General features: G+C 39.2%; 1 protein-coding gene across 1 annotated transcript in view; it reads right to left on the reverse strand.

Annotated features, from left to right (window-relative positions):
- Nucleotides 1-9,339: 9,339 nt before the first annotated feature.
- Nucleotides 9,340-27,500, reverse strand: part of LOC309889615 (mucosa-associated lymphoid tissue lymphoma translocation protein 1-like) — a 28,453-nt gene continuing 10,292 nt past the window's right edge. Inside the window, exons 10-17 of the mRNA XM_082782498.1 lie at nucleotides 26,106-26,309; nucleotides 19,651-19,828; nucleotides 18,238-18,312; nucleotides 17,039-17,166; nucleotides 15,645-15,794; nucleotides 14,812-14,969; nucleotides 13,915-14,040; nucleotides 9,340-12,709 (exon numbers count right to left, since the gene is read on the reverse strand). Of these exons, the coding sequence (XP_082638624.1) occupies nucleotides 12,248-12,709; nucleotides 13,915-14,040; nucleotides 14,812-14,969; nucleotides 15,645-15,794; nucleotides 17,039-17,166; nucleotides 18,238-18,312; nucleotides 19,651-19,828; nucleotides 26,106-26,309 (1,481 nt within the window). The 3' untranslated portion in view covers nucleotides 9,340-12,247. The remainder of the gene's footprint in view (nucleotides 12,710-13,914; nucleotides 14,041-14,811; nucleotides 14,970-15,644; nucleotides 15,795-17,038; nucleotides 17,167-18,237; nucleotides 18,313-19,650; nucleotides 19,829-26,105; nucleotides 26,310-27,500) is intronic.

Here is a 27,500-nt window from a genome sequence, read left to right on the forward strand (position 1 = left end):
GACAGCACGGCTGGGGACCCACGCTGGGGGTTTACCCAAGCCAGGTGCTGCCTGCACCCACAGGCGCCGACCCTTCAGCCCCACAGCAGCGGGAAGAGGCAGGGCTGGTGGCAGGGTTTGCTATGAACCTCTTGTCATTTTGGAAGAGAAAATAAACTCGCCACCCTGCCCTTACCCTTTTGTCCACTAAAGATTAGTAGAAATTATTCTGTTAGCAAGTTGTTGACTTGTGATAATAATAGAAGGGTAAACAGCAAAACCTGATTTAAACTCTGCTTAGGCTGTCGCACTGACAAGACAAATGCAAATGCCTCGATATAATCTTTGCAAGCAGAGAAATTGGTTTGACCCATTCTGAAAGCCTCTCTCTGCCATCCTTTTATGGGAACAATACAAATAATTACACAGGCCTGGTATGCGAGAAATAGCTTGGTTTCAGATAAGGGAAAAATTTACATTTTGCACTACATGAATACAAATAATAATCCATGTAGCAAAGACAACTGCTCAGCAGCATCGCTCTGCTCACTACATTTTTTATTGCTTCTCTTCTTAGAGTTGTCCAAAAATGTCCATCTTACATAATTAAAATAAATTCCAACTTGTGATATATCAAAATTCTAATTATACCTTTTAAACCTTATAAATACCATAGCTTGGACATCTTTAGATCTAGGAGGCAGATGGAGTTTAACAGGAAATATTACATCAACAGATGCCACTACCTAGTTATCTTTGTTCAGTCTAGGAATAAATTGAAGGGTAAGGCATGGAAACATGTTTTCTTATAGGGCCACCATCTGCTAATTTGAGAAGTTGCTATCACTGATGACTCAGTATCATTTGTGTTTATAAAAGTATTACTGATATAATTCTCAAGATAGCTATTATTTTATATTAACTTTATCATAACAATCGATTAACACCAAGATGACTGCTGTAAGAAAGTATTGCAATAAGAAAAACTGATGAATCTAAAAGGAAAATAACTTTGAGCAGAATTAATTGAGAAAGGGCACTTATTTCTCACGGGGATCTTCAGAAAACAAACTTTTTTTTTTCTTTCTTTTTTTTTTTTTTTTTCCTTTTCTGTCATATTCTGTTAGGAAAGGAAAATTTAGAACTTCCAGCCTGAGCTTCCAGGAAGGAACCCAAACACATATTTGATTTTGAGCTGGCAGACGGATAATGAAGTAGCTTTAAATCATCATCTTTGCTTTCCATTGCACTCTGTGTGCACCAAGTACATGCACCAGTCTTTCTGTCTTTGGGAATTCAGTTCAAAGAACAAAAGGAAAGAAAAAGAGATGCTCTGATAGTCTCAAGCTTTTTATTTATTTATTTATTTTTTTTTGTCAAAAAAACTTTTGAGTGTGGAATGTTGCTAAAGCTGACAGTGCTCTGCAAAGTTTTAGCTTCAGTGAATCTGTATTTTAGGGAGTCAGAAAAAGGGAGAAAGGGCTGACTGGAAGAAACAAACAAACCAACCAACCCTCCAACTCAGCATATAATGCTTGCATTTGGGAAACCAAGCATTGAATATTAACTTATTTTCAGCTTTAAAACATCCATTGGGGGTTGGACCTGATGATCTTTTGAGGTTCCTTCCAACCCCTACAGTTCTGTGATTTCAAAATAAACATTTGTTTTTTCTTGGCAGACTTGTTTGTGATAACTTAAGCAGCCACCTCCTCAGATGTCTTCTTTGGAAGGATGACGGTGTGTAGAAGTCTGCTGATTTCATGATGTACCTGGTAGAATTATTTCATTTCAGTACAGAGCAGGGTCTAAATAAGTGAATGTGACATTTCCTTCTGATTTCATTGCCAAGGGCGACAGGTGTGGCAGGACACAGCCCTGGCCTCACGTTGGGCAGGTGAGCTCCTGACAGGACTCTGCCCACACCAGCAGCTGTAGGCATGTGTCTGCTCACCTGCCACAGAGCGCGGGGCTGCAGTGGTTAACCAGTTGTGAATTCAGTCCAGTAACAGATCGTATGCTTGCAGGGACACAGCACTATGTGTTCTATGAAAAGAGAGGGCCTGTTGCAACCACACACAACAAAAGCGGCTCCTGCCTTGGAGGGCTCCAACGTTACACAGGCCACTTGGTCCTGGCACCCCAAGGCCCTGGCTGGCATTCTGAGACAGCACCGCGTCCACAGACCTCTGCTCCATGGCACTTAGCAGAGCTAGAAAGAGAATTCTTGCTTTTGGTGTACAATTAGAATATCAGAATAATTTCACAATTGAAATTATTCCTCTGTGACACAAATTTTATTGCATGATCCAAATCTGGGGACCAAAATCTGCTCGAACAGTTTTGCAACACAGCGAAGCCAAGAGCGCTATCTTAAGGTAACATGTAGCAATGTTTTATTTATCTACCACTCATGTTATCTGCATCTATTTGCATTTTAAGTTGTAGGAATATTTAGATGCCAATTACTCTTAAGAACGGTAGGATATAAAATTATATGTTCCCATAGATATACATATATACATATAACTTTGGAATCAGCAAAGTAACTAGTTTCAACTTCAGTAAGAGTCTGAATCTGTCTGATTTACTGGGGAAGTGTTTTAATAGCAATAACTTTCTCACATGAGAGCTAAAATAAAAAGGCTGTATGCTAAGTAGAAATTGCACTCTGTAAGTATCTTACAAGTATCCTTTTTTTTTCTTTTTTTTTTTTTTTCTCTCAACTCAGAGAGTGACTGGCTTCACAAACAGCTGCAAAGTTGAAGGGAAGCCAAAAAAGCAGAAATTCAGCTGAGAAACATCAGTCAAAAGCTAGAGGCCAAGTTTAGAAGACCACCAGGGAAAGGAAACTCACAGATCCAGACAAATCGTATAGCTTAATTTACTGTAGATTTTCTGCTGCTAAAGATCTGAGCTGAATATATTGAAATCAGAAGCACCAAACACCTGATTATCAATTGTCTTTATGTGAAGCAGTGTCATGGTTGAGAGAGGATGTAAGGAATATGGTCCAAATGAGCTGCGATGCCTGCCAGCCACCACATGCTCCCCTTACACAGGGCTGAGGGACTGAAGGAAGACCAAAAGCACAACAAATGTCTTCTGCCCAAGCTTACGCAGCCAAGTCCCATGGGAAAATTAGAGTTCTGAATCACATTTGCTGTCATTCATTGTGAAAATAAACGGCAACACAGAGTTCAATAAACACTAAACATTAAACAAAGGAAAGTTTTGTAACTATCCAATAGTCACAGAGCAGTGTAGATAAAAAGCTTCTCCTCCAGATGAGCCCTAGAGCAGGGGGCTGTGCTGCCAAGCACCCATGCTTACACCAGGACAGAGGATGACGTACACACTCCCAGGCAGGAATTTGAATATAGTTCCTGCAGTGCGAGCCCAGTGTGTTGGGTTCACAGAGTCTTGGATAGAGAAATAATTTCAAAACGAACTTGAAAACTCGCAGGGTAACCAGATCCACTGGGGCTTCTCAAAAGGAACTGTGCTGGTTTTTGCTAAAACCAATGAATGCAGGCAGCAGCAACAAGCATGATTGCACAGATTTGGGTCCTGTAAAAGGATATCGACTCCAAATCACTTTGACTCATTGAGTGCAAGGGTTCATGACTCAATTAGCTCCGTGCACTTGAATGAGCACTTATTTCACTCATGTTCTTCCATAATTTATGCATTTCTGCAGGCATTTTTCTCCCACTGTGTTTGACAAAAGCTAGAGCCCTGCAAGTGTGTGTTACAGCACTTGTAATTTTTATGCTTCTGATGTCCTGTAGCATATGACAGCATTACGGAGGGGAACGCACTTACACAGGAGAACCACTGAGTACCTGTTTCCCCACCATTCCTGCAGGCCTCCTTTGGAGAGGCACAGTGTGGCCACCTGCTGCAGCTCGCTGATAAGGCCGCTGCTTTTCAACAGCGTTAGTAGCATTCATACCTTTAACATCATTCATCAGTTTTGATTCCTTCCGAGCAGTTTGTGTCAATAAGTAAAGTTTGGTTTAAAATATTTGGGAGACTATAAAAAGGATTTCTTTTCAATTCACCAGTTCAGCACAGATTTCTTGTGGTTTCGGTATTGCTCTGTCAGAACAAGCAGTGCCTCAAAAGGAGGTAGTAAATAACTTTGTAATTCAACCACTGTAGCATTTATTTATTTACTTATTGCCAGTTCCCATGCCTGAAAATCTTCCGGTACAGCACTGTGGCAGTTTTTCTTTTCCTTCAGGTATTTGACAAAGCCAATGTTGCAGCTCTGCATTCCCAAAAGAAGGAATTCTCTTTACCTTACCCCTGCACAATAACAATTTTGCCCAGGAGGGGCACTGTCACACAACCTTTATGCAGGTTACTTGTATCACAGGAGTTCCTAAGAATTTTTTTTTTTTTTTAGAGAGTATCACTGACAAAAGCATTTGCAAGCAGCACTCTCAGCAGTATCACTGCCAAGACATTAACATGTGGTTGAATGTGGCCCAGATTCCACTTCAAAAATGTACTTGACTCCAGATGCATTGATCCGCTTTGTTGTGTGTGTGATACATACCACACAGAGATGAACACAAGTACACACAGGCATTTATTTTGTGGTAGGACAACAGGAGGGACCAGGCTGCCATCAGCAAGTCCAGGAGCTGCACTGGGCCATGCACACAGCTGAACTGGGAACACGTGTTGAACAACCACAGTTCTCAACCCAAGCTGTACAGATCCATACCATTTAAGGACCCTGCAGAAGGTCTGCCAGAAATCCTGCACTCTATACGACACCTTACCTCCCTGCAAGACTTCAGGTGAATGTAATTGTGTAAGAGCTTGTTTGGCTGACAGTGTACATCAGGGCACATGGCAGACATACAAGAAATACTGATTCACATTTCCTAGATATACTGGCAAAAAGACAGTTTCATCTTCTTGTAAGTGTCAGAAACACACTGTGGCAACAATCACAGAAGAACAACGTGCACTGTAACACTAACTTGTACCACAGATGTACAGTGCCATGACCGTGCATTTTTAACAACACCCTCTCAGAGTATGGCAAAGATTATGCCACAGCAAAATCCACTGCTACAGATTTAGAAACAGAGCAAGCAAATTGCCTGCTCCCATCCATCTCATCAGAGGAAAGTGTGTTTTAACACCAGAGGGGGATGCTGCATTACAACCAGAATCATGCCAGAGGACAGCATGACAGAAATTAGCAGGGGGACTTCCACTGTAGTGTGCAGTCAGTCCTACCTCTGTTTTAAACCCACTCCACTTTTAACCAGCAAATTACCAATGTGATTGCAATGTAGTGTACAAACAGATGCAGTACTGTACCTGTTAGGACAGGTGAACTGCTTGCCATAAAGCACAGCTATTTTTTGATTAAAATGAGGCCATTATTTCCATTACAACCAGAGCTGATAATCTAATGGATGTTCCATATAAAATGATTTCTTCTTTGCAGATGCAGTGTTGAAACAGCCTGCAGTGTATGCCGAGTCTGCATATCACTAAGACAGGCATAAAGCAAAACCCACAAACCTCTGAGAATCTGCAAGTCGACATCTTATGGTTACTTTGCACTTCCTTGAAAGACAGCAATGGTTCTGAGAGGACAAAAAGCACAAAACATATTTGGCACTTTTTATGACATTCTCAAAACAGTTCTTAAAAATTACTGGACCAATCCCCCAGTCAGCCCTGCAAGGCAGGTACTGTGGATACTGCTGGCATTAAACAGGAGGGAAGGGAAAGGAGAACAGCAAAGACATTAAGATAAGAAATGAACAGAGAAGAATCCTGCGATCAGTTTAAATATCTAGAGTGCTGAAAAATAGCATGTTTAGAGAGGAATTCACCTGAGCAGTGTTAGCCCCCTAGAGGTTAGGTATCTCTAGACTGCCTGGTCATAATCAATAGGAGGCGCCTGCCTCTGCGGAACAAGGTGTGCTGCCCTACAGCACACACCCCATATGCATCTATTACAGGATGGCAGGACAGAATACAAGAAACTAGAGCTGCCTAACATGTAGAGAGGTGAAATAAGTCCTAACCATCAAGCTACATGATTATAGAGCCTACGAACCATATCTGAGCTGTTTTAACCTCTGTCCTTCTGTACAGTGAAATCGCTTGCACAACAGATTGAAGACTTTTCATTCTAATTTCAATTGACTCCAAAAAATGAAAGCAGAGTACTGGAAAAATGGATTTCTATCTAAAAAAAATAGATGAGGAAGTCCTAGTCATTTCCTCCTGCACTTGCAGTAGCACTTTGAGTGATGAAAGTACGTGCGGAGGCTGGTTGATGTGGGAACACACAGCCCACGTGCACCACGTGCTCATGCTCATCGTGCATGCCAGCAGAAATGATGGGAGACAGCATTTCTAATTAGCTTTTAAAATAAACCTGCTATGACTAAATTGCAGCAGTGGTACCTTAGAAATTTAGTAACTGCTTAATTTCCATAACATTAAGGTGTTCTTATTACTCCATTCCTAGATAATTGCAATTACTAAACTAAAAGATGAGCAAACTTAAAAAAAAAAAAAAAAAAAAAAAAAGGAAAAGAAGACACCTCCAAACCCTCCTCCCACACCTGGTACCCTAAAACGTCTAATTCATAGCAAACACCTTGGATATCAAAAGGTAACATGCCATAAAGTGAATAGATCTTACTCTGAATTAAAATTCTGTGCAAGGAGGGAGTAATAATGAAAAGTATTATACTTACGGAAGTCAGGAACATACGTCAAGATGAACACAGCCCTGAGGATTAATGGATGACAGAGTGGCCAAAGCCACTAATTAGCTGACACAGAACGGGGGAAAAGAGTTGATGCATGAACAAAAGCAACATCTACAGAGACAGAGAAACTGCCTTGAAAACTGCTGGTGAGGAGCTACATGGTGCAGATGATCTTCTGTGGCCAATGGGACAATTTAAGGACACACAAGGTACAAAGTTGTTTTACTGAGGTGGTAACTTGCAGAGCTTTATGTAGATATAGAAGGCAAATTCACTCACACCATTTATGTGGAAGGTCAAGATAGTCTCCATTTCAATATGAAGAGTGCCTTGATTAGACTACAACAGGCAGTGGCTACAGCAGTTCAAAAGGTGGCCTTGTTCAAACACCTCCTGCCATTAAAGCAGTTGCCTTTTGAGAGGAATAACATGTGAGAAATAACTGGCAAAGAGAACATGAAAAATTCCATTAGGTCAACACTCTATGTGATGTAAACTGAGGATAACATTTTACCCACTGTATTCAGCTATTTTCTTCCCCCAGTCTCAACATCAGGTATGAAGTTAACTGGTTCCCCTGGGCTCTGGTGTCAAGTGGTGCAATCCAGGAACACCAGCTGACAACCTCTGCCACCAGAAGGCTTCAGATCTCAGCTGCGCCAAAATGAGATCCCAGCATTACTTCAGTCAGTACTTCTGACCAGGGGCAACCTGAGTTCCAAAGGGTATTCTGCTCATCTGGTGCCGTCACGGTGCAACCACTGCTCTGACAGTCTCACTGCGTGCGATAAATGGGTAAGAGTACCCTAGGAGAGGTTTATGCAGAAGCATAAAACCCTTCCTACTAAACCTATCAGCAGCATCACGATTTCAGAGTGCTATTCAGAAACACTTTAGAGGAGAAATCTTCCATCCTACAGACCTCATACAAAGTGGAGAAAACAGACTGACAGAGAAAGATGCTCGTACAGGTCGGTACAAAATCTCTTACTGCCTGTGCGGTACGGATCTCCTCTGGCAATTTGCCACCACACAGCAACACACGAGAGGCTGCTTAACCAAGGGCAGTGGCAGCTGGTGCAGCGTTACGTCCCAGCTCTGCCTTCTGGGCTCACAGACGAGCACAGCCAGCATAGTAAGCAAAGGCCAAGGACGTGAAATTCAGAATGCCAAACCAAATGAATCCTAAGCTGTCACTGCTGGAGAGCTCTTTATAAGCCTCTCATGTTCCCCTACTTCCATCACTTGCTAAAAACAGGATCACTCTCTGAAGTTCAGTGGTGCATTAACAATAACTTCTTGCATTCATATTTGCCTCTCAGCGCAGAGTGGGGAGGGAACAGAAAAAGAGCATTGGCCTTTCTGATGAAGGTGTGAACTTCTCCTTTGCCAGACAAGCCTGAGCTTATTTAGACTACCTTCAAATCTGTCTTCCAAACCTATTCAACTCTGAAAAAGAGAAACCAACACCAGTAAGTCACGCAAAAATCCATAGATAAAGCAGCTGGCAAACTAACACAGCCTAGCAGATAATTCAAGATAAAAATAAGTACTATCCTCACAAAATCACCCTTCAGGAAAAAAAGCAAGGCAGTTAGCTCACACAGGGCATCACAACCAGAGACAGCTTTAACAAATGCCTAGGTAGGTTTAGTAATCTATTTTAATCCTACTGACTTCACTGAGATTTAAACGTTGGCTCATTTATGCATGCTTAACTTTTAAAGTGCTTTGCTGGATAGGGGCCAAAAGGAAACACATGCCTCTTACAGCTCATCCGTAAGCAGTGGAATGTTTCACCCTTAACACCAACGATCAGAACAGTTAAAGCAGGTCCAAAAGGCAGCAATACATCGAGAAAATGCATTTCCATCACCACCCCTTTTGAAGTAGGACTCAGACAATAAAGATCTTCCCCACAGACCCTACTTTCGCAGGTCCTTCGTCAGACGATGTGCAGAGGTCTCCTCCCAACCTCTACAGCCCCGTGACCTTTTCTTTACCACGTTCAAACACAGTTACATTTCAAGCATCTCAGGTATTGATCTCCAAAGGTTGGAGCTGGCCCACTGCCAGCTTTAAGCCGTGCCCCGAGACAGCTCCTCGTGCCCAGCACTGCCGCTCCTGGGAGCCTGTCCCATGTCACCAAGGTCAGAGCACACCTGCAAATGAGCACACAAATACAGCCAGCGAGTCCTTTGCCTTCTAGACAGCTTTTAAGGTTTCAAAACAACTTTATCTACATTTCTCATGAAAATGGACAAAATACTGCTGAAACTAGCTGGGATGTCTCTGTGAGGTGACGGAAAAACATCACCTTGGCTTAACCAGCAGGCAGGTTGAGATAGAAGAAGCTAGAAAGCATAGAAAAGTGCAAAAAAAAAAATAAAAAATAAAATCCTCTACTACTAAGTGCATAGTTTGAGAAACCTGTACAGGAACAGGGTGCAGGTGTGCTCAACCTGAATTGAAGCTCACAAATCAGATTTGCCCTTCTCGTTAAGAAACAGAAACTTTTTCTACAAAATGCATTTTTAATGGGGTTTTGTTGACTTATTTTTTTGTTGTTTTTAAATTGGAAGAAGTAGGACAATACAGCATCTACATATGCACAGATACATCTTGTGGACAACAGTTTATTTCAAGAATAAGAAATAAAATAAGTTCTCATAGTAATTAGAAAATTGTGACAACACATTGACTAAATATTACAGTACCAGAACATTTCTCAAGCTATACTTTCAATTTATAAGTCAATTACACAGGATAATTAACACACAGGTACATCTCAATCCTCAGTAAATAGGTCACTATTTAATACCCTCCAAAAGAGATATCAGAAACTCAAGCTCATTTGCAGATTACCTCAAGCATGGCTGTCATTTTGGAAATAACTACATTAATTTCCACATACATATATCCACTTTTCAGTGCAAATTAATTTGAAGATCAGCAGATCTAGTTAACAAGGCCGTTAATAGCCCAAGCAGAGCCCTCCCTGAGCATCCAGCCAACACGCCAGAGGATTGCAGCAGAAGGTGCTGTTCTCAACTTTGGATTTAAGCTGGTTTGTCCATCACATCAATAGAACAAAATTTTCAACTTTTTTTGCTACCTACTTAATTTTTCTAAAGTAAAGTATTACTTCATGATGAGGGTCCTAATTAAAGCAATGCTGCTTATCAGTGTTATCAAGGCAGGAGAGATTACTGCCTGTATCTGAAAACTCTCTTTAACAGAGGTTTTCTCTCTGTAACCTCACACCCTCATATTTTCATGATTTCAAAGTACCAAGTCTTTTAAAAACCTAAAAAAAAAAAAAAACAAACACAAAAAACCATGTCAAAACCTTTTAAAAAACAACAACAAAAAACTTATAAAAACATCAATTTTCTCACAATCTTCCCCAAATACACATAGGCAGGTAACATATTTCTAGGTATTCTAAAACAAAACATTAGAAAAAGAGTGTCTTTTTGATCAAACTATTCAACCTGAACAAGCAAAACAGTTCAGTAAGCAAAACTGTCCTTTCCTGGACACAGACCAAAAGAATCTGTGTTATCTAAAAAGATAACAGCTAGTCCAGACGAGTTCCATCTGTTCCCTTTGGTCAACGAAGTAGTAAAGCACCATATGGAAGGAGCTCGTTTGCCTCTTAGTACAGGATCACCTGCCTTCTGAAGGTGCCTATACCTCTGCATTGCATAGGAAAATTACGGGTTTTAAAAGCTAAAGGCCCTGGAAGCCTAGCTTGCTTTTGGCATCTAGCCCACGGAGAGATTAACTCCACCTTTACGCTCCAAAGCAAATGCACACACATAGAGGCTGCAGGGAAACAGGCAAGATCTCGGGCCCTGACTTGAAGGCATTGGCTCTCACCTTCTGCAGGCTGCACTCGAAGTAGCTTTACACGTTTTATGTTTGTGTATGCTGGAGTTGTTATCTTGGGCTTTCACAGTTATTGGTTAGACTTTTCCTTTAACCTTTTTATTTGAAAGAACATGAATTCATTTGGCCCAGACAACATTTGAGTAGTTCTTTGGTTGTTTGTTCTTTTAAAATCACCACAAGAAAAACACTGGCTGATATCCAGAAACACCATCCCGCTACTTCAGCCTGAAGAACCTCAAAATTTTCACTCATCTTGCCCGTTCCCTTTCAGCCTTCAGTATATTTTATTGCAGGACTACCTATACAATCCTTTGTTTGCAACAAACAGGTACTTTTCTCCCTGACATTTCCATTTAGTGTTCCAGAACAGAAAAAGACCACCTTTCCAGCAACTAGCTCAGTATAAATCTTGTGTGTGATATGAGACAAACATTATCTTGAGAACAATCCACCACAGTAAGAATCTGATTTTGTTTCCTCTGATTATTTGTAAGCTAGTATTCTCTCTCTCAAAGCGATGTTAGTTTATTAGCTCAGTTCCTCTTCTCATCCTCACCTTTTGCTTTCCTTGCACAGTTCAGCATCTGTCAGTTTCTGCCAAACACTGGCAGAAGCGTACATGCAAAATGCAGTAAATGCTGATTATTAGCTAGATCCAAAGGACAGGAACGTCAATGATTGATCTTAATATATACATGAGGAAGAAAAGAAACTGGAGTCTTCAAGGAGACATTCTTAACACTGCATATTAAAACACCACATCTTCACTTCTGTAAAAGCTCCCCCTTCGTTCAGTTCATTTACTTCATGTGTCACCTTATATACTCAACAGCAGGTTGTTACAACATACTAACACATAAAACTTCACTCTAATGCAGTATATAAAAAGAAATCCCTGGATCCTAGACAACTGAAAGGTGGAAGAGAGAAAAATATTATTTATCATTTGGGGGGGGGGCTAATGGATTTTAAAAAATCACATTAAATGATAGAGAACATGGAAATTCATTTTCCTACTTAAGTCTGTCAACATTTTTCCCACTAACAGCTAGGCATGGGTTGTTGTTTTTTTTTTTTGTATAGGATGAGCAGCTCCTCTCTAAAAAACAGAGTATTTATGAAGCATATGTTTACAGTAAATCTTGTAACTCCAGAAGGTACTGGAGGAGAAGCAGCTGGGAAGTTCCAAGGCTCTACTATCAAGAGAAACTCTGACATGATAACCAGGATTATACATATTCTGCATCTGAAACAGTAAGTTTCCTGCCAGAGATGTATGGTTGCCTGTGTTCATTAGTTGCCTGACAGCCATATCATGGAATATGAAACTTGAGTTTGTGTTTTTGCATGTATCAAGCTTCTAATGGTAGGACAAAAAAAAAAAAAATCATGCCTTTTCATTCCTAAATCTATCAGTCCAGTTTTGTCTCCTTAGATCTGAGAAGTTTTCCCTGAGAGCAGTATGAACCAACACACATCATATCCTCATTCCCAATACCACCTCTAGACTCTCCGGTCCCTTTGACTCAAAGTCCCCAAAATCCAGAAGATGGATAGGCACTGTGGAAAGTCTCCTATCCGAAGATGATATCTGGTCTGTTCTGAAGACATCACAGCTACTGCTGCTTAGAGAACCTAAGGCTGTCAGAAAGGAGGAATTCCAGTTCAACGGTATCATCTGTAGTCTCTACTGGCACATTACTTTTTTGTGCAGGGGATTGGTAATTCTGTACTTCATGTCTTGAAGCTAATATTCTTGAAGTCCCATTGCAAGAACATGCCTCTGGTTGTCTAACGCTGTCTGAGCAAGTACGGTTTCCATGGTAAACGCCTGGGCAGGAATTTGGTTGGCAGTGACCAGGGAAGTAGTAGTTAGTTGCCACTGGACTTGATTCTACTTGATTGTGAAAAGGATTATTAGTCACACAACAGGTCTGGAGGCAGTTATTTTTGAATCCATGATGGAGGCCTAATTTAGCAATAAGGGGCTTCCCAACATTAACTTCCTTTCTTTCATCCATTGTATCTTCTATTCCTGGATATTCATAGTGCAAACAAACCGTGAAGATCAAGTGTTCCTACAAAACAGAATGGGGGGGGGGGAAGGTTATACTTCTCTAAATAAGCCAAATAGGAAAAATTTCAAGAAGCACAATCTACTAATGGAGGAGACCACCGATCTATTTTAGGAGCTAAAACCGCATATTAGTCAAGTCTTAACCACATTAGTTACATGCATGCTGCTTGAAAGGTGGAGGTTCTCGACTGATGTGTTAATATTCTTAAGAACTCTGTGGGATTGCAAAAAGCAATCTACTCATCATAAAGCTTTTTCTGCAAACTCATATTTCATGCTAATTCAAGGTTCAGTTTCCCTCTACTGCTTAAAATGTAGGTAAACCAGATCAGATGTCCCTGTACATGACAGGCAGACAGGATTTCTCAATTATGTTGCAGTCTGGATGCCCAAGATATGCTGCAGGCCAGAAAGTTTTATTTTCTGTTGCTGCAGGGCAACACGACAACAAAAAACCTCCCCTGTTGCCCACTCCTCCGAACATTTTAGAGAACAGAGTAAAATTAAACTTTGTCCCCTTTACTGGCAAAGGACACCTCAGAACTTTACTGAAGACCTCCTGATCTGCTTAATACTTGCCCACCTGACAGTCTTTATTTCTAGAAGCATTTTTATCACAACACCTGCCAGAAGCATTTAAGAAAAGATACCTAGCCATGTCCAGATAAGATGTTCATAACAAAAAGATACAAAAGATAAACTTAACAGCGCCACAGTATGCTGAAGTGAGAACCTTTCAAAAGCCTCATCCAAGTACACAACTTGGAATAGAAATATGTAACATTTTTATCTCCTTCTAATAACTGTAAGATGCAGCTATGTTTCAGGTCACACTCTTACTGTACTACAAGGTACAGGAAGATTTCCACAATGTGCACAAGATGATGATCATAAAAATAATCATCCTGTCAAAGTTCAGTACAATCCTAGAAAATACAAAGTGCCTTGCACAATGGCATTGGGATTGCACATGCATTGATTCTCTGGCTTTTATTTTACAGCGGAGGAACTAGTTATAGTCACTAAGTGTTGCTATTAGTCATTCTCCCTTCTAAGTAGCTAGGATTTAAATCTGGTATGTTGCGTATGTCTCCAGAACCTGTTACCTACCATGCAAACAATACACAGCCAACTCAACAGAACTGCAAAGCGACATGATTAATCTATGCTATCTGAACAAACTTGCGAGGAACAATTTATATTAACCCTTAGTTTTTGGAGTGAACTTAGCCTGGTGTAGAGGCAGTGTTTGGGAAGGTCCTTTGATACTAAATAGCTTCCAGTTTCCTCAGGAGTTCCTTTATTGGCCTCTTTAGGATCCACATCCAGGTCCTATTGCAAGAAAGAAATGATAACTCATCTGAAGGTACAGAACTTGTAGATCATAAAACAGTTAGGAACATTTATTTTTTTTATGAAGTCAACATTTGCTTCTTCTTAAAAGGAAAGAACACCCATCTTGGATTACTTGCAGAAGCTGCTGAAACCACTATTAGTCACAGGCAGAAGAGGTTATTTATTTAGGTTACCCTCTTCTGCTGACTATTCCTTTGAAATCAGCTGAAGTACAGTACCATAACAGCAATTCTGTGGGCTACAGAGACACATCTTTATTATGCACATTAACTGAAATGCTTTCTTCACCAAGCATCAAAAGTGTCCTGTTTATTAAACACCAGAAAAGGTTTCCTGCACCTAAGGAACTTCCAGTTTTACTCTTACCCTTCACCTTACTGCACTGAGCTGAGTAACATCAATGGAACCAGAAAGATCACCCAGCTGTAAAGAAAACACTAAATTCTAAGAAACCTTGTACTGCAAGGTAGACGTGCCGTAGGCCCAAAAAGAAGCTATTGACATTTAACTCACTCAATTAAATGTAACTACCTAATGTTATAATGACAATAAAAAGGTGACTTTGAAAAAGATGACCACATATAAAAATATGTTGCTGTATATGTACAGAGACAGTCATGTAAGCACCTGGTTTCAGTATTTTAGATTCACTTTATTACAAAAGGTGCAGTTTGACATGGACAGACCTGACAGTTTTCAACTTCAGTGGAGGGAGATCACACCAAGACACCTACAGAAAGCACTTACAAGTGCGAAGTCTGTAACGTAGGCTCTGCAAACTACTATTTCAGGTGGCTTCTTTACTATTCGCGTGTAGATTATCATGACATTGGAAAACTCGGCTGCAAACCCCAACTGAATCTGAACACCACATTTGAATTCGAGATACATACTTTCTGGAAGCTCTGCAAGTAAATAACACATCATTACATTCTAAATAGAAGTATGTATTTTCTATTATTACTCTTTGGGAATATTAAAAAACTTTAGAAGATACAGACCTTTCCTTGTGTACTCCCTCTACCTATTGCTTACACAGTCACGCAGAATCAACTCTTAGAAGCTAACCTGGCAGCAATATTGTTTGCTAGATGCAGTATCAGAAGGTAACTGACTAACATTGCCATAGAGCTGACTTTTCAACTTCTTTCCAATCTTTCAATTCCAAGGTTTCTTTCCAATCACCATGCAACTAGCAAGGCAACATCTAATGCTACATACATAGAATACTGACCCAAGAATATGTTTATGTATCTGTAATCAAATCAGTAAGGTTAATACAGTATTGTATATTCAGGAGACACAGAGATAGCTTTATAATAAACTTTGAATGTGACAGCACGAAAAACTTCAGGTTCACAACACAAAAAATTCTAACATCTGAACACACTAATGAAAATCAAGATATGAACTTGAATTTCTTCAATTTCTATTCAGAATTATGGCTTATGGACTAGAGATTATAAAGAATGTACATCCTCTTATTTTCAAGGGAACTATTTTAGTTCTAGTGATGTAACATCCTAATATGACATTCCCACCATTCAAGTAGTATCACCTAAAGGTAGATCATACCATACCATGAGCTTTAGCCCACTGTAGGTTCCGTGCCATACACTCTGCAGAAGATATGGTTTGTTGAATGGGATCAGTTAATGCCCTTTTCTCAGACAAACTGCTGCGGATCTCCAAAGCTTGTTTGCCTTTGGTAAGGTGACACTTGCCCATATCTAAAAACAAGATGCATAGTTTCTCTCAAGATCATTGCTGCTGAAATTCTAAATAAATTGACTATACAATGTAGCAGTGGCATAGCTGCTATGGTTATGACAGTATGAACACTTTGATACCAACTTGTAGTTTCAGAAGTATTCCTTTCAGTTATTTATTCATAAGATGTTGTGGATTAACCCTGGTAGATGGCCAAGCACCACACAACTGCTTGCTTACTCCCTCCCTCACCCACTTCCAGTGGGACAAGGGAGAAGGAAAAGAAGCATAAAAGCAAGAAAGCTTGAGATAAAAAATAAAACATGTTTGATAATGGAAGGAGAAGTGGAAAGACGAAAAAAAAAAAAAAGCGATACAAAGGCACTCACCACCACCCCTGTGTAGACCAACGCCCAGCCAGTTGCCAAGCAAAAGATAGCTAACTTTCCTAAACCTCTTCCTCTCTCTTATTGCTAAGCGTTACTGCATATGGTATGGAATATCTCTTTCGTTAGCTCAGGTCATCTGCCCAGTTGTGTCCCCTCCCCACCTCTTGCGCACCCCTGAACCTATTCACTGCGGAGCAGAGTCAGGAATAGAGAAGGCCTTGATGCTGTGCAAACACTGTTCATCATTTACATACAGCACTTTTAATGTGAGTATCACCAGTGTACCACTGTACTCACTAATACCCAGCATCTGGTAATACTCACAGCAGTTGTCTCACTGCCTGATGCGATTTTTCCTCACGCTACCAAATGCGCACACACTAGCTGACTGAAACAACCAGTGCAGACACACTTCTTTTGAGCAGCTGGAACTCTCAAGCAGTGGGAACACTATGTACTGCGTTTGTATTTTGTTTAGTGCAGTCCTCAGATCTTTTAGAGGTTGCCAGTTCTATTTCTTAACACAGGACTTATCTGCCTTCTATATTACCTCCCTCCTCACCCTCCTGTTTACTTGTTGGGAGAAGACTTCCACTGCAAATCCCAACAGAAGCTGCCATCATGCTCTCCTCCGTGAAATCAGTCTTTGCACTCTGAGCTCAAGCATGAGATAATGTCACACATCAGGATATCTACAGCATGGGACATTAACCTGAAAGCACAGACTAAGCAGTAAGAGACACAACATCTGGGGAAGCACAGGGAAAACGGATGCAGGCAGAGCTCAAGTAGTGTAACATTTGCCATGAGAAGAGTGACAGTTAAGCAAATAAGTTTTTAGTAAGAATTGACTAGTGTAGTAAGCTGCAATTCACCTTCTGCAACCTCATCAAGCAGTACAGTAATCTTTTTGTCTTCTAACAGACGCTCCTTCAAGAACTTCATGAAAATTCCATTGGCCAGCCCTGACTGCTGAATCTCAAAAGCTTCTGCTCCTTGGCACCTACAAGATAACCAGTGACAAGGGGAAAACAAAACAAAACAAAAAACAACGCACTGCAACAGCTGCATGACTAAGATCAACATGAAGACAAAAGGAATAACATTTGGGAGTGGGAGAAAGAAGCCCTTATACAGCAGGTTTATGGTCAACCTGCTCTTCATTTGCAAGCAACTCATCCTGGGAAGATTTCACTTACAACCAAGCCATAGACCAGAGGCAATATTAGCTGTTTATGTGAGAGGCTTGAAATGCTCATGGAAGATTTCACTAAAGCTCTTGACTATTTCTGTTCAATAGGTATTTCACATCATTTGAAAACTAATAGCAAGAGGTTATACAGATATCTGCAAAGTAACCTCTTCAAGTAGTTTCATTTGCAGGTGTAACTATGTATTACACCTACATGAAGCAAAAAAAGCAGGGACAGTCTATATGCCACTCTTCTAAAAAATGATTAATTTGTCTTCTATATACGTATACATTTTTTAATATAAATTTAATTTGCATTTGCAGAGGAGACATAACTGCAGAGGGTACAGTAGGTAGGTTAAAATTAATCAGTCCCTCAACAGTACGTGACTTCCTATACAAGTGGACAGACTGGTAAGCACCATTAGGAACACACAAGACAAAACTCCCACTTCCCCATCAGCACAAACATTATAGGTTTGAGGGTAAAATTTGCTTTTTCATTCTGTGTGCTTTTAAAATCTCTAATAAATAGTATTCAGATAATTAGAGAATTCCTACAAGTAGCCATTAAAAATAATCAGAAATATTGTCTAGCAGTTTCTGATTTGCTGCTGAATGCAGTTCTCTCACTGGCATTCCCTTACACCTAAATAGGAACATTAAATACCAGAAATATATATGGATATCCATGATCAGTAGACCATGGAATCATTCAAAGAATGAAGTCCAAAAGGTAGTCTGAGGATACAGATACCAATACAAGTTATCAGTCCCTTAACACAACAGTTGGTATTTTCTGTAAAAGATTAGCTACACAATCTCAGTGATATCTTCTGGCTTCAAAATATCTGCAGCACAGCAGGAGAAAAGTTTCCTTACGTGGCGTATCCAAAAACAATGTTGGCTGTAACCTTCAGAGCATCTAAGATAAGTATAGTATCATCATATTCATTTCTGCAATAAGAGGAAACAAAAGAATATTTTGAGAACTAATAATAGTAACCAACTCCATAGTTGTTCAAAATATCAAACCAGCATAGTTTAGAAACATTATTTTTCTCCCACAGTTCTAGTCACTCCTTCTAGACAAAAGTAGCACCATCAACACTCTCCATGGAGAGAATTCAAAGTCAGTCAAACATCATGTTAACTATATGAGGGAATGATATATTAAGCAATACAGTGCTAATTTGGCTAAAATCTCTGCAAAAATGTCTTATAACTAGCCACTTTAGGTTATAACATAAACTATATTAATTCTGTCTTTCAAAAGATGGTGGTGTCTGCACAGTTAACATGAGGCTTATGTAGCTAATCGCACAGCAGACTGTGAAGCTCAATTGGGTCACTGGCATTTCATTAGCAGTGAGGTTTAAAAGCTCCACAAACATTAAAGCACTAGCAATTTTCCGTTATGAAACATTCCATAGAGACCAAATTCAGAGGTGCTGGCTGAAGAGCTAATTTCAGGTGCAAGTTTAATAGGACATAGTATTCTCTGAACATGTAAAGAAAACAGTACTTTGTTTAGAAAAAAATGATGAGCCAGTTGATTTTTAATTTCTAAATAAAGATACAACATCCCCAGCATAAAAGCAGTCCACCAAATTCATGCCTCTTAAGAGTTCTAAAATAAGTACTTCACTTGAGCCCTTCTGTCAAATTAACATGCTTTTGATCATATGGATTCTCCTTCCTTCCTGTAATGATAAAGATGGTTAACGATGCAAGGGGAGAAGGGTCATTCTTCTTCTTCAAGATGCCTAATTTCACTTTTATCTAGTCACACTGATGCTTTATAATTTGTAAACCACCACCAAAAAAAAGGGAAGAAAAAGATGTAATTCAAATCAAGAGGCAAGCATCTGCACATGGAAATGGAAAGTCTAGTCCCCAGCTTCATATATCCATCCAAGGCCAAAGACAAAATAAGCCTATGAATAAATTCTATTGACTTTAAAAAAGCTCAGGTGCAGGCCATAGATTTTCAGAACCAGGAACGTTTGAGAACAGTGTATACTCAGCCCAGGTTAAAGATTTCTCTTAAGCTTGAAGTCCAGCTTTCCATCAAGATCCTTTGCTATTTTCCCAAAGCAAATGTTCAATTTCATTCATTTGTTTTAAAAGTAAGCTGCATTTTAATCTCTTACTGCAGTGAATAAACTGAACTTCACAGCTGGTTCCTGAAACTACTATCATTATACTCTCTCCCCCTCTATCACAAACCAGAAACACCCCTCAAACATTTAACAACACTTCTCAGTATTCATGAACTATTAGATTAAATTATACCTTTTCCGACACATATCCAACAGGAATACGTTGAGCCCCGTCTCTTTTTCCTGCATTAATTTGAGGATGTTTTGTACACACAGACAGTTCGCGGATCGGTAGGGATTTGGAGCATCAATAGGAACCATGAAACTGTTTCCATAGTTTTCGTAGCCATGGCCAGCATAGTACAACAAACCTGAGAGATCAAACAGATTTAACTGAAAACACAGCTCAAGAGTACACTGCAACATTCCCATCAATTTTAACATGTTAAAAAATTTCATGCGCACTACGCATCTGAGGGAGATTAAGATCCTTCAAGATACTCCAAGTAGGTTTTTTGGTATCACTATGCCTTTGTTAAAACAGGAAGGAAGAGGAGGAGATAAAAAAAAAAAAAAAAAGTAACATCAATTTCACAATGTGCAGAGAAGTTAAAAAAAAAAAAAAAAACAACAATTTTCAACTCATGAAACAGAATCGATTTGATATTTATATCAATCACACAAATAAAGATAGCTAAATACTCTTGAAGTGTTTTAAGTAGAGTTATGACCTCTAACAGAAATAATCTGTTATCTACTATATATAACTCTCAGACATAAGCAAGGAACCGTGCCAACTGTAAAACAGCTTCTCCACATGTGCAACTACAAAGCTTTGTGTAGCTAAGAGTCAGTGCAGATTTTACAGACAGAAAAGATAACCCTGAACAATTTGGTTGGACTTTTTTTTTGTAGAGGAAAAACTGCCACCTTTAAAACTATTCTCTTTTCTTTTTAAGCTTACTATTATCATTGGCAATTCTTAAAATTAGTTTAACAAGAAAGAAAGAAAGAAATATATGTTTTACACTATGACAGCTTTTTTTTTTTTTTTTAATTTTTATAGGGAAAAAAAATATTACTCCATGGTTATACTTGATAGGATTCCAGAGCACATTTGTATTACCAAATTACCAGCAACTCATTTTTATTTGATGACATTTATATCTCTTCACAGTTGCATGAACCCATAACTCCTGCTATACAAAGAAATGATTTCCTAGACACAGCAAATTATCCTCCAATCATCTTCATGTGTCAATACATAAGGCTACAGTAGTTTTGAAGATTTAGAAGTCTTCAAAAAGCACAGATTTAAAGATTTAAAAATCTTCAAGATTTAAAAGATTTAAAAATCTTCAAAAAGCACACAACAATTTTATATAAAGAAAATAAATCATGTAATTAAAAAAGCTTTTTGTAATTCTGAAACGGGAACTACAATCTATAAATTAGATTTAATCCATATATGAATTAAAACATGAAACATTAACACAAAGCACATCAGTTTGCAGTAAAATTAGGCTATCTTGGAATTAATGACTTCTGCCAAAACATGCCAGAAGCTTGTATTGTCCAATGAAATTTTCCTGTTTCCAGTGCTGTTTTTGTTTATCAACAAGTTTCATTTTTTAAGAGAAGTTTTTATTTATCTATACAAAGCAGTCCATGGGTCAGATATTCAATTAGTACATAGCACTGCAATTAAATCAAAGTCAGCACAGACACGGCAATTTATGCTAACTGTAGACATGGTCTTGTTATGCCTTTATTCTTACTAAAAGCAGCTCTGAAATTTGTATCACAATAGAACTTGAATATTTACTAAAAACAAGCCTCACCTTAACATACTAAAAGATCAATATTCAAGTCAGCTTGCGTAGGTAGACATGCTACATGCTCTCCCTTTTCATTACCGATAGCTACAGCAACTGAAAATACTTCTCTTGCACAGCCCTGCCCGTCCTGTAAAGGAATACCAAGATACAACTATATCCCTTCAAACTAAGCCTTGCGTTTTCTTTTACTTGTAAGCTCTCAAGTCATTAGCACCTATGCCAAGACCTTGCTAACCGCTCCATTCAATCAGCAGTGCTCAATTTCTTTTTATGGGAAACTTGCATAGTCAAGATAAGCAGCAAGCAAGTGCATACAAGGTAAACTCCAGGACTTAAGGCTTCACTTCAAGAGCTTAATGGCTATTCACCTGCCAGCATCTTGGAAAATGACCTTTTAATTAACTCAAACTGTTATAAATGTCTAAAGGGCACAGAATTTTAAATGTGTCATTAAAACATTAGTTTCAAACAAGTTAAAAATGAAGTGCCACCATCAGTGATCTCGTGTCACACCTTAAGTGAAAGGGACTCCTATATTTCTTTTCCACAGAGTTTGGATCTGGACCTAAATTGAGGATATATTTGAGATCATATATCTGAGTATGTGTTAGGTAAGTAATTGGACTGACTGAAGGAAACTAGTGTCTTAAATTTAAAAACATATCAGTTTATCTTCAGTTTTTGCAAGGTTTACTATGTTAAATCAAGAAAAAAAAAGCAGAAAAAACACAAAGCTAACATCTTTGAAATACTTCGATTTGTTTTTCAAGCCCAAATTAATCAGTTGGGGCTATGTTAAAACAGAACATTTACTTATGTTCCCATTGCCTCCTCATTGGATTGTTTTGCTTCCTAACAATGAAGTTAATAACTTGCTTTCTTTAATTAAAAAATCAGTTAGAAAGGAACAGCGGATATGGACTAGTGGAATATATTATACATAAAGCAATAAATCCCAACAGTACCATTCCCCACAGCTAAAAGTTACCTTTTTCCAACATGTCCCACAGATTACGTTCAATGAGGGCAAATCAAAGTCTGCTGTGAGATGGCTTCCTGACAACAGGACTTGCCATCCCTTTGAATGCAGACGGTAAGTAACAATATTCACATGCACCCGTCCATCTGAAACAAGGAAATAATTGCTAAAGGACTATGGAAACCCAGCAGCAGATCTGCCCAACTCAATCGATGGCACGTGGACCTGGCTCACTCACGGCAGTGGCCAAGACGCCTGCACCATACAGCACCAACCCAGTCACCGTTCTAGCTGGTGACCTCCAGCTTTCCTCAGCTTTTTGCCTGCTGCCAGTGGAGTTTGCGCTGCAGCAGTCACAGCTCCATTCTCACAGGGCCCTACGCTAAGAATACCATGTTGTCTTTACAATACCAGAGAGAGAAAAAAATTGATGCCAACTTGAAGTTTTTACTCCATGTGACTGCAAGCACCCTGAGGGCTGTTTCCTTCATGTCAGATCAGCAAGGCTCCTGTAGCACACTCTGAATGGCAGCTGCAAATAAGCACCCGTCAGCCAGCAAAAAAGCTCGGGAGCAAAGACAAGCATCCAGAGCTACAAAATACCTGGATAACGCACCACAGATTCATGCCATTTCCATTCTCAGCTTTGAGACAGCTGTCCTCAACACCATTTGTGCAGGAGGATTTTTTGTTGTTACAGAGCACTCGGAACACGAAGTCAAGCAAGCAGAAGTGCCTTGACCTTCATCCTACCGAAACAAACTGAATATAGAGGTGCATGCTGTCTTTTTACAGTAGAAAAAGTATTGGAAAGGGCAGGAACCTGATATATCAGAGCCTTTTCCCAATGAATAGGAATATTTCAGAAATAACTATGTTTCTTTTTTATTTATTTATTTATTTTTCCCTTGAGTGGATAACTGCAGCGTGTTGTTTTTTTTCCTAAGTACCTTCAACAGTTAATCTGTCGAGCTCAAGATCAGAAATAAACCTCTGCATACCCAGAGTAAGCAAACATGTTTGGAGGGCCTCATTAGACACTTTGGCACAACAATTTTAAGTAGGCTCAAGTTCCTCACAGACGTCAGCGTCTAAGTGATATCAGCAGCTTTTTTTTTTTTTTTTTTTTTTTTAAAAGAAAAAAGCCTAACTATTTTTAGTCTTTAAAATATATAGGTTCATGCTTTTCTCCTTCGTAGGATAGAATACTAATTGCACATTACATTTAATACAACATGAACTAAGACATTAGAGGAGACCATCATCATCATGTTGTTTACTAGTCTTGCTCTTAAGGAACAATATCTGAAATGCCAGTTTCCTGGCAGTAAGCAGCAATTACCCAATGTCATACTAGGCATCACGAGTATGTGTAACAAGGACTGATCAGGAGTATCTGCTATGCTTCTGTTTGGAGCTATGCCCACTAAAAATGCAATAAATCATCATCTATTTGTGCCCTGACAGCATCTTTTATATGCTTTAAGACATTAGTAGACACTATCCAGAAAGAACAAAGCGATCACGACATAGTTATTGTCAAACACTACTGAAAGAACACTCTGCTTTTCTTTCAGAAATATCAACTTGCTGGGAAAATATAACTGCCAAAACATGGCTTATAAGAGCTTTCATATGTTGCTGGTGAGAAACTTGTTAATGCCTTTCAGTACTTTATTTTCTAAATTCTTGTCAACAATTACAGAAGAAAAAAAAATGGAAGGTGCAAGAATCTAAAAGCTCACTCAAATGCATGAGCCCATCTATCCCCCAGGGTACAAAACCAAAAACAGCTACCAGAAAGTCTACTAAACTTTACTGCCATAATTAGTTCCCATATCATACGAGTTTTGGCTCCGATGTAAATGCCCAAATGTCAGATCATCCAGTTCTGCACAGAGCATCAGGTAACACACCATTTAAAAAGTCATACTAAGAAATAACTTGACCTTGTGTTACAAAAAATAATTGAACAATGTTTTCTTGACTGGATATTACTATAAAAATTCTGCAATTTAAACAGTACAATTGGATGAGCTTTCTGATCTCTGTTCTAAAGGATTTCTACAGTTATTTATGCAAACAGCATTTAGAAAAAATGACAAAGATGGGGGCATTCAGCAGCACGCTCCTCAGAGCCCACCAAAACAATTTTTTTTTTTTTTCCCCAATTTAAGTTGTGTCATTCTAGGCCTTTTCCACCTAAGGCATCAAGGTTTTTTGCTGAGTGGATCAATTCCATCATGTCCCAGCCAGCACAGCCACTGGTTCCAACGTTGTGCTTTCTCTCTCAAAGCTTATTCATAAATTCTTTGTCTTGCCTAATCATCTAAGAATCAGTGCATACCAGCACAACATGTATCAGACTTGATTGGTTAGTCTTCATCCAAGAAGAAGGCAACTGCTATGCAATATGTAGAGGACAGCTTAAAATTCTTATTAATATTATGTTACAGGTATCTGATAAATAAATGTGACTCCAATTAACAAGAACATAGGGGAAAAAAAAAGAGAGATGTGTTAAACACACACCTTTCAGTATGCTTAATTTTTACTCCTGTAACTTAAACCAGTATTGGTAAGATGTTGCAGAACAATTATTAAAGTGATGGTGCAATTTAGAGGGCTGTTGCCTGGTTAAGCAATGTAACTGCGTATTAAGTTTCCCACATAATGTGCACAGAGAACACTCTGCATTCAGACTGTCCACAAAGATGTGAAACAATAGCTGTATCTGAGTTTGGAGTAGAAATACAGCTTTGGAGAACTTTTTCACTCCCTCTTTAAGACTTTATGAAAAACTCTGTGCTTGCCAGGCCAGTATCATGACAATTGAAAGAAACCTGCAATCCAAAAAATAAGGATTTCTACTTAACCTGAAAACTTGGCAGAAAGAGAACAAAACATGATTTCCCCCCCGACTCCCAACACACCTGGTATCAGAGTGCAGCTTACTGTCTGTCAAGGCAGAGAAAAGCACACCTCTTCCTCTGTTCTTTAAAGATCTGGTGAGCAAGGACTAAGAGAGCACAGCAGCCCCTCCCAAAGAGCTCCAGAAGGATGGAAGTCCAGAAGTAAAGAGCAGTCTGTAGACAGCCAGTAGAAAGACAGAGGATGAACAGAAAGGTCCCAGTCCCATGAACAAGCTCAGAACATACTGCATGCTGTACTTCTGGCTGTTCCCCACTTCCTCAGCAGAAATGCAAACTAGGAGCCTGAACACACCAAGGGGCTGGTCAACCTTAACCAAAACAGCAACTTGTAGGCACAGGAAAGGGGGAAGGAGGACAGAGAAGGTGTTTAAGAAGAAGGTATTTAAAAGATCTCTTAAGACCAGCACAGACTGCTGTTCAAGACTACACGTAGTCTTGCATACTGCAGTTACACATTTTTGACTACTCTGTTACGAGCTCTTAGCTGTAACACAATAATACAGAAGACACAACACTTGCTCTTGCTTGTAAGATTAGCAGAAATGCGCATTTTCTGCAGAGTACATTGTCAAACACACTACACAGATGCAGCAGCTGTTGGCAGACAAACACACTGATAGTATCGAACACAAAAGTACACTGCAGTTTTAGGTGTGGTTAAAGAAAAAAGTGCAAAGATTTTATCTGTTCCAATAATAAAGTAACAGTAATGTTTTTAAACTAAAGTCTAAGGATGCTGGTGGGTGTGTTTAACTTTTCCCACTCTACATACATACTATTTGCAATGAAGTTTGTTTTATTGTCACATACAGGGAACTGGCAGAGGTAGATACAAGATGTTTGTGTGTTTCACGTCACGAAACTGACCTACTTCAGAAGGGATCCCACTTGTTCTTACCATATACTCCTCTGTCGAGGAGAAGCAAAAATTCATCCACAGCATTTCGCATCTCAGACTCAGTAAGATCCAGCAAAGAAACAACTTTGAAATCCATCTGTCTTAGCAAGTTGGTCAATTCATAGACATCCACCATTGGAGCCTTGAGTCGGGGGTGATTCCAGTAGTTCATATTTCCAATTAAGAGAGCTACTTTGTCTGTTGCTGCAAAGACAAAGGGAAAACAAAACAGCAGCACATTTGTTGTATTCCCTAGATTCAGTACCTTAAATTTAATTTATATCAAAGCAAGAATAGTATCCAACCTCACTTCAGGCACAATACTTGCAAGTCATTCTGTATCAGCTATACAGCTAACTCAATTCTCATTCAAAGAACAAAGAAACATTTCAGCATGTTCTGACAGTCAACATATCTGAACTGTGAGGCATTTAAGACTGGATAATTTACCAAGAAGTGAGTCACTAAGGCTATATGTCATTTAACTTTTCCTGAAAGCACAATTACTGAATTCCTCCATACAGAAAGAAATTTAATAAACATGGAAATTCTTACGCCAAGTTCCTAAAGGTATGGCCGGTTATATTCCACCTCTCCCACCCCTCAGGCCAGCATTATGACAACTGAAAGGAACCTGCAGATTCACAAAATCTTGTGCTTCTTAAAAATAAAACAAAGCAAACAAAAAACCACCACACACAAAAGACCACTTTCATATCTCCAATTCCTACATTCACATCTTGCTAAAACATAGTATGTTTGAAGTAGAAGCTTTTACTTAAATAACAGAAAACTTTATTTAGGTCAGAAGTAAAAAGTCATTTTTTTCTGTTTGTTAAGGTTTCTTTGGTTGCTAAACAAAAGGTCCCTTTTCTTCGGGCCTCTTCTTCTGTTGCTGTAGTTAAAAACTGAGAGAAGATGAATTTACAAAACTGGGAGGGAAGTCTAACAACGTTCTTATATCCTGAGATATATTCATGCTGATTTTAACACAGCCAGAAGTATTTCTGTCCCGAGGAAACAGAGCAGCTATGAAACAAAAGAAAAAATAATCTACATTGACAGAAGTGCTTCAGAGACAGGTAGTCTCATTTTTATCCAAAAATTTTACACCAAGGTACAGAAAGGCATTTATTCAAAGTAAGGCACTTCTCCTCTGGTTTATTTGTTACTTCTCCTCTCCAACAGGAATTTTTGTCCTACTGCTCTGGTTGCAAATAGGATCATATGACTGCCCCAAATCTGCTTCAGAGCCTGTAACCCCACTAACCAGGAGACAGCCTTTGTCCATAGCCTCAGCATCTAACATTTCAATTCCTTTAGCAAGATTCCCAACTTGCTTTTAACATTCTTACAGCTGAAAAACCTTCAAGGTCTTGAACAGCATGGACTATT

This window comes from Aythya marila (assembly GCF_965140915.1).
Source record: "Aythya marila genome assembly, chromosome: Z".
In the NCBI taxonomy this organism is placed as follows: Eukaryota; Metazoa; Chordata; class Aves; order Anseriformes; family Anatidae; genus Aythya; species Aythya marila.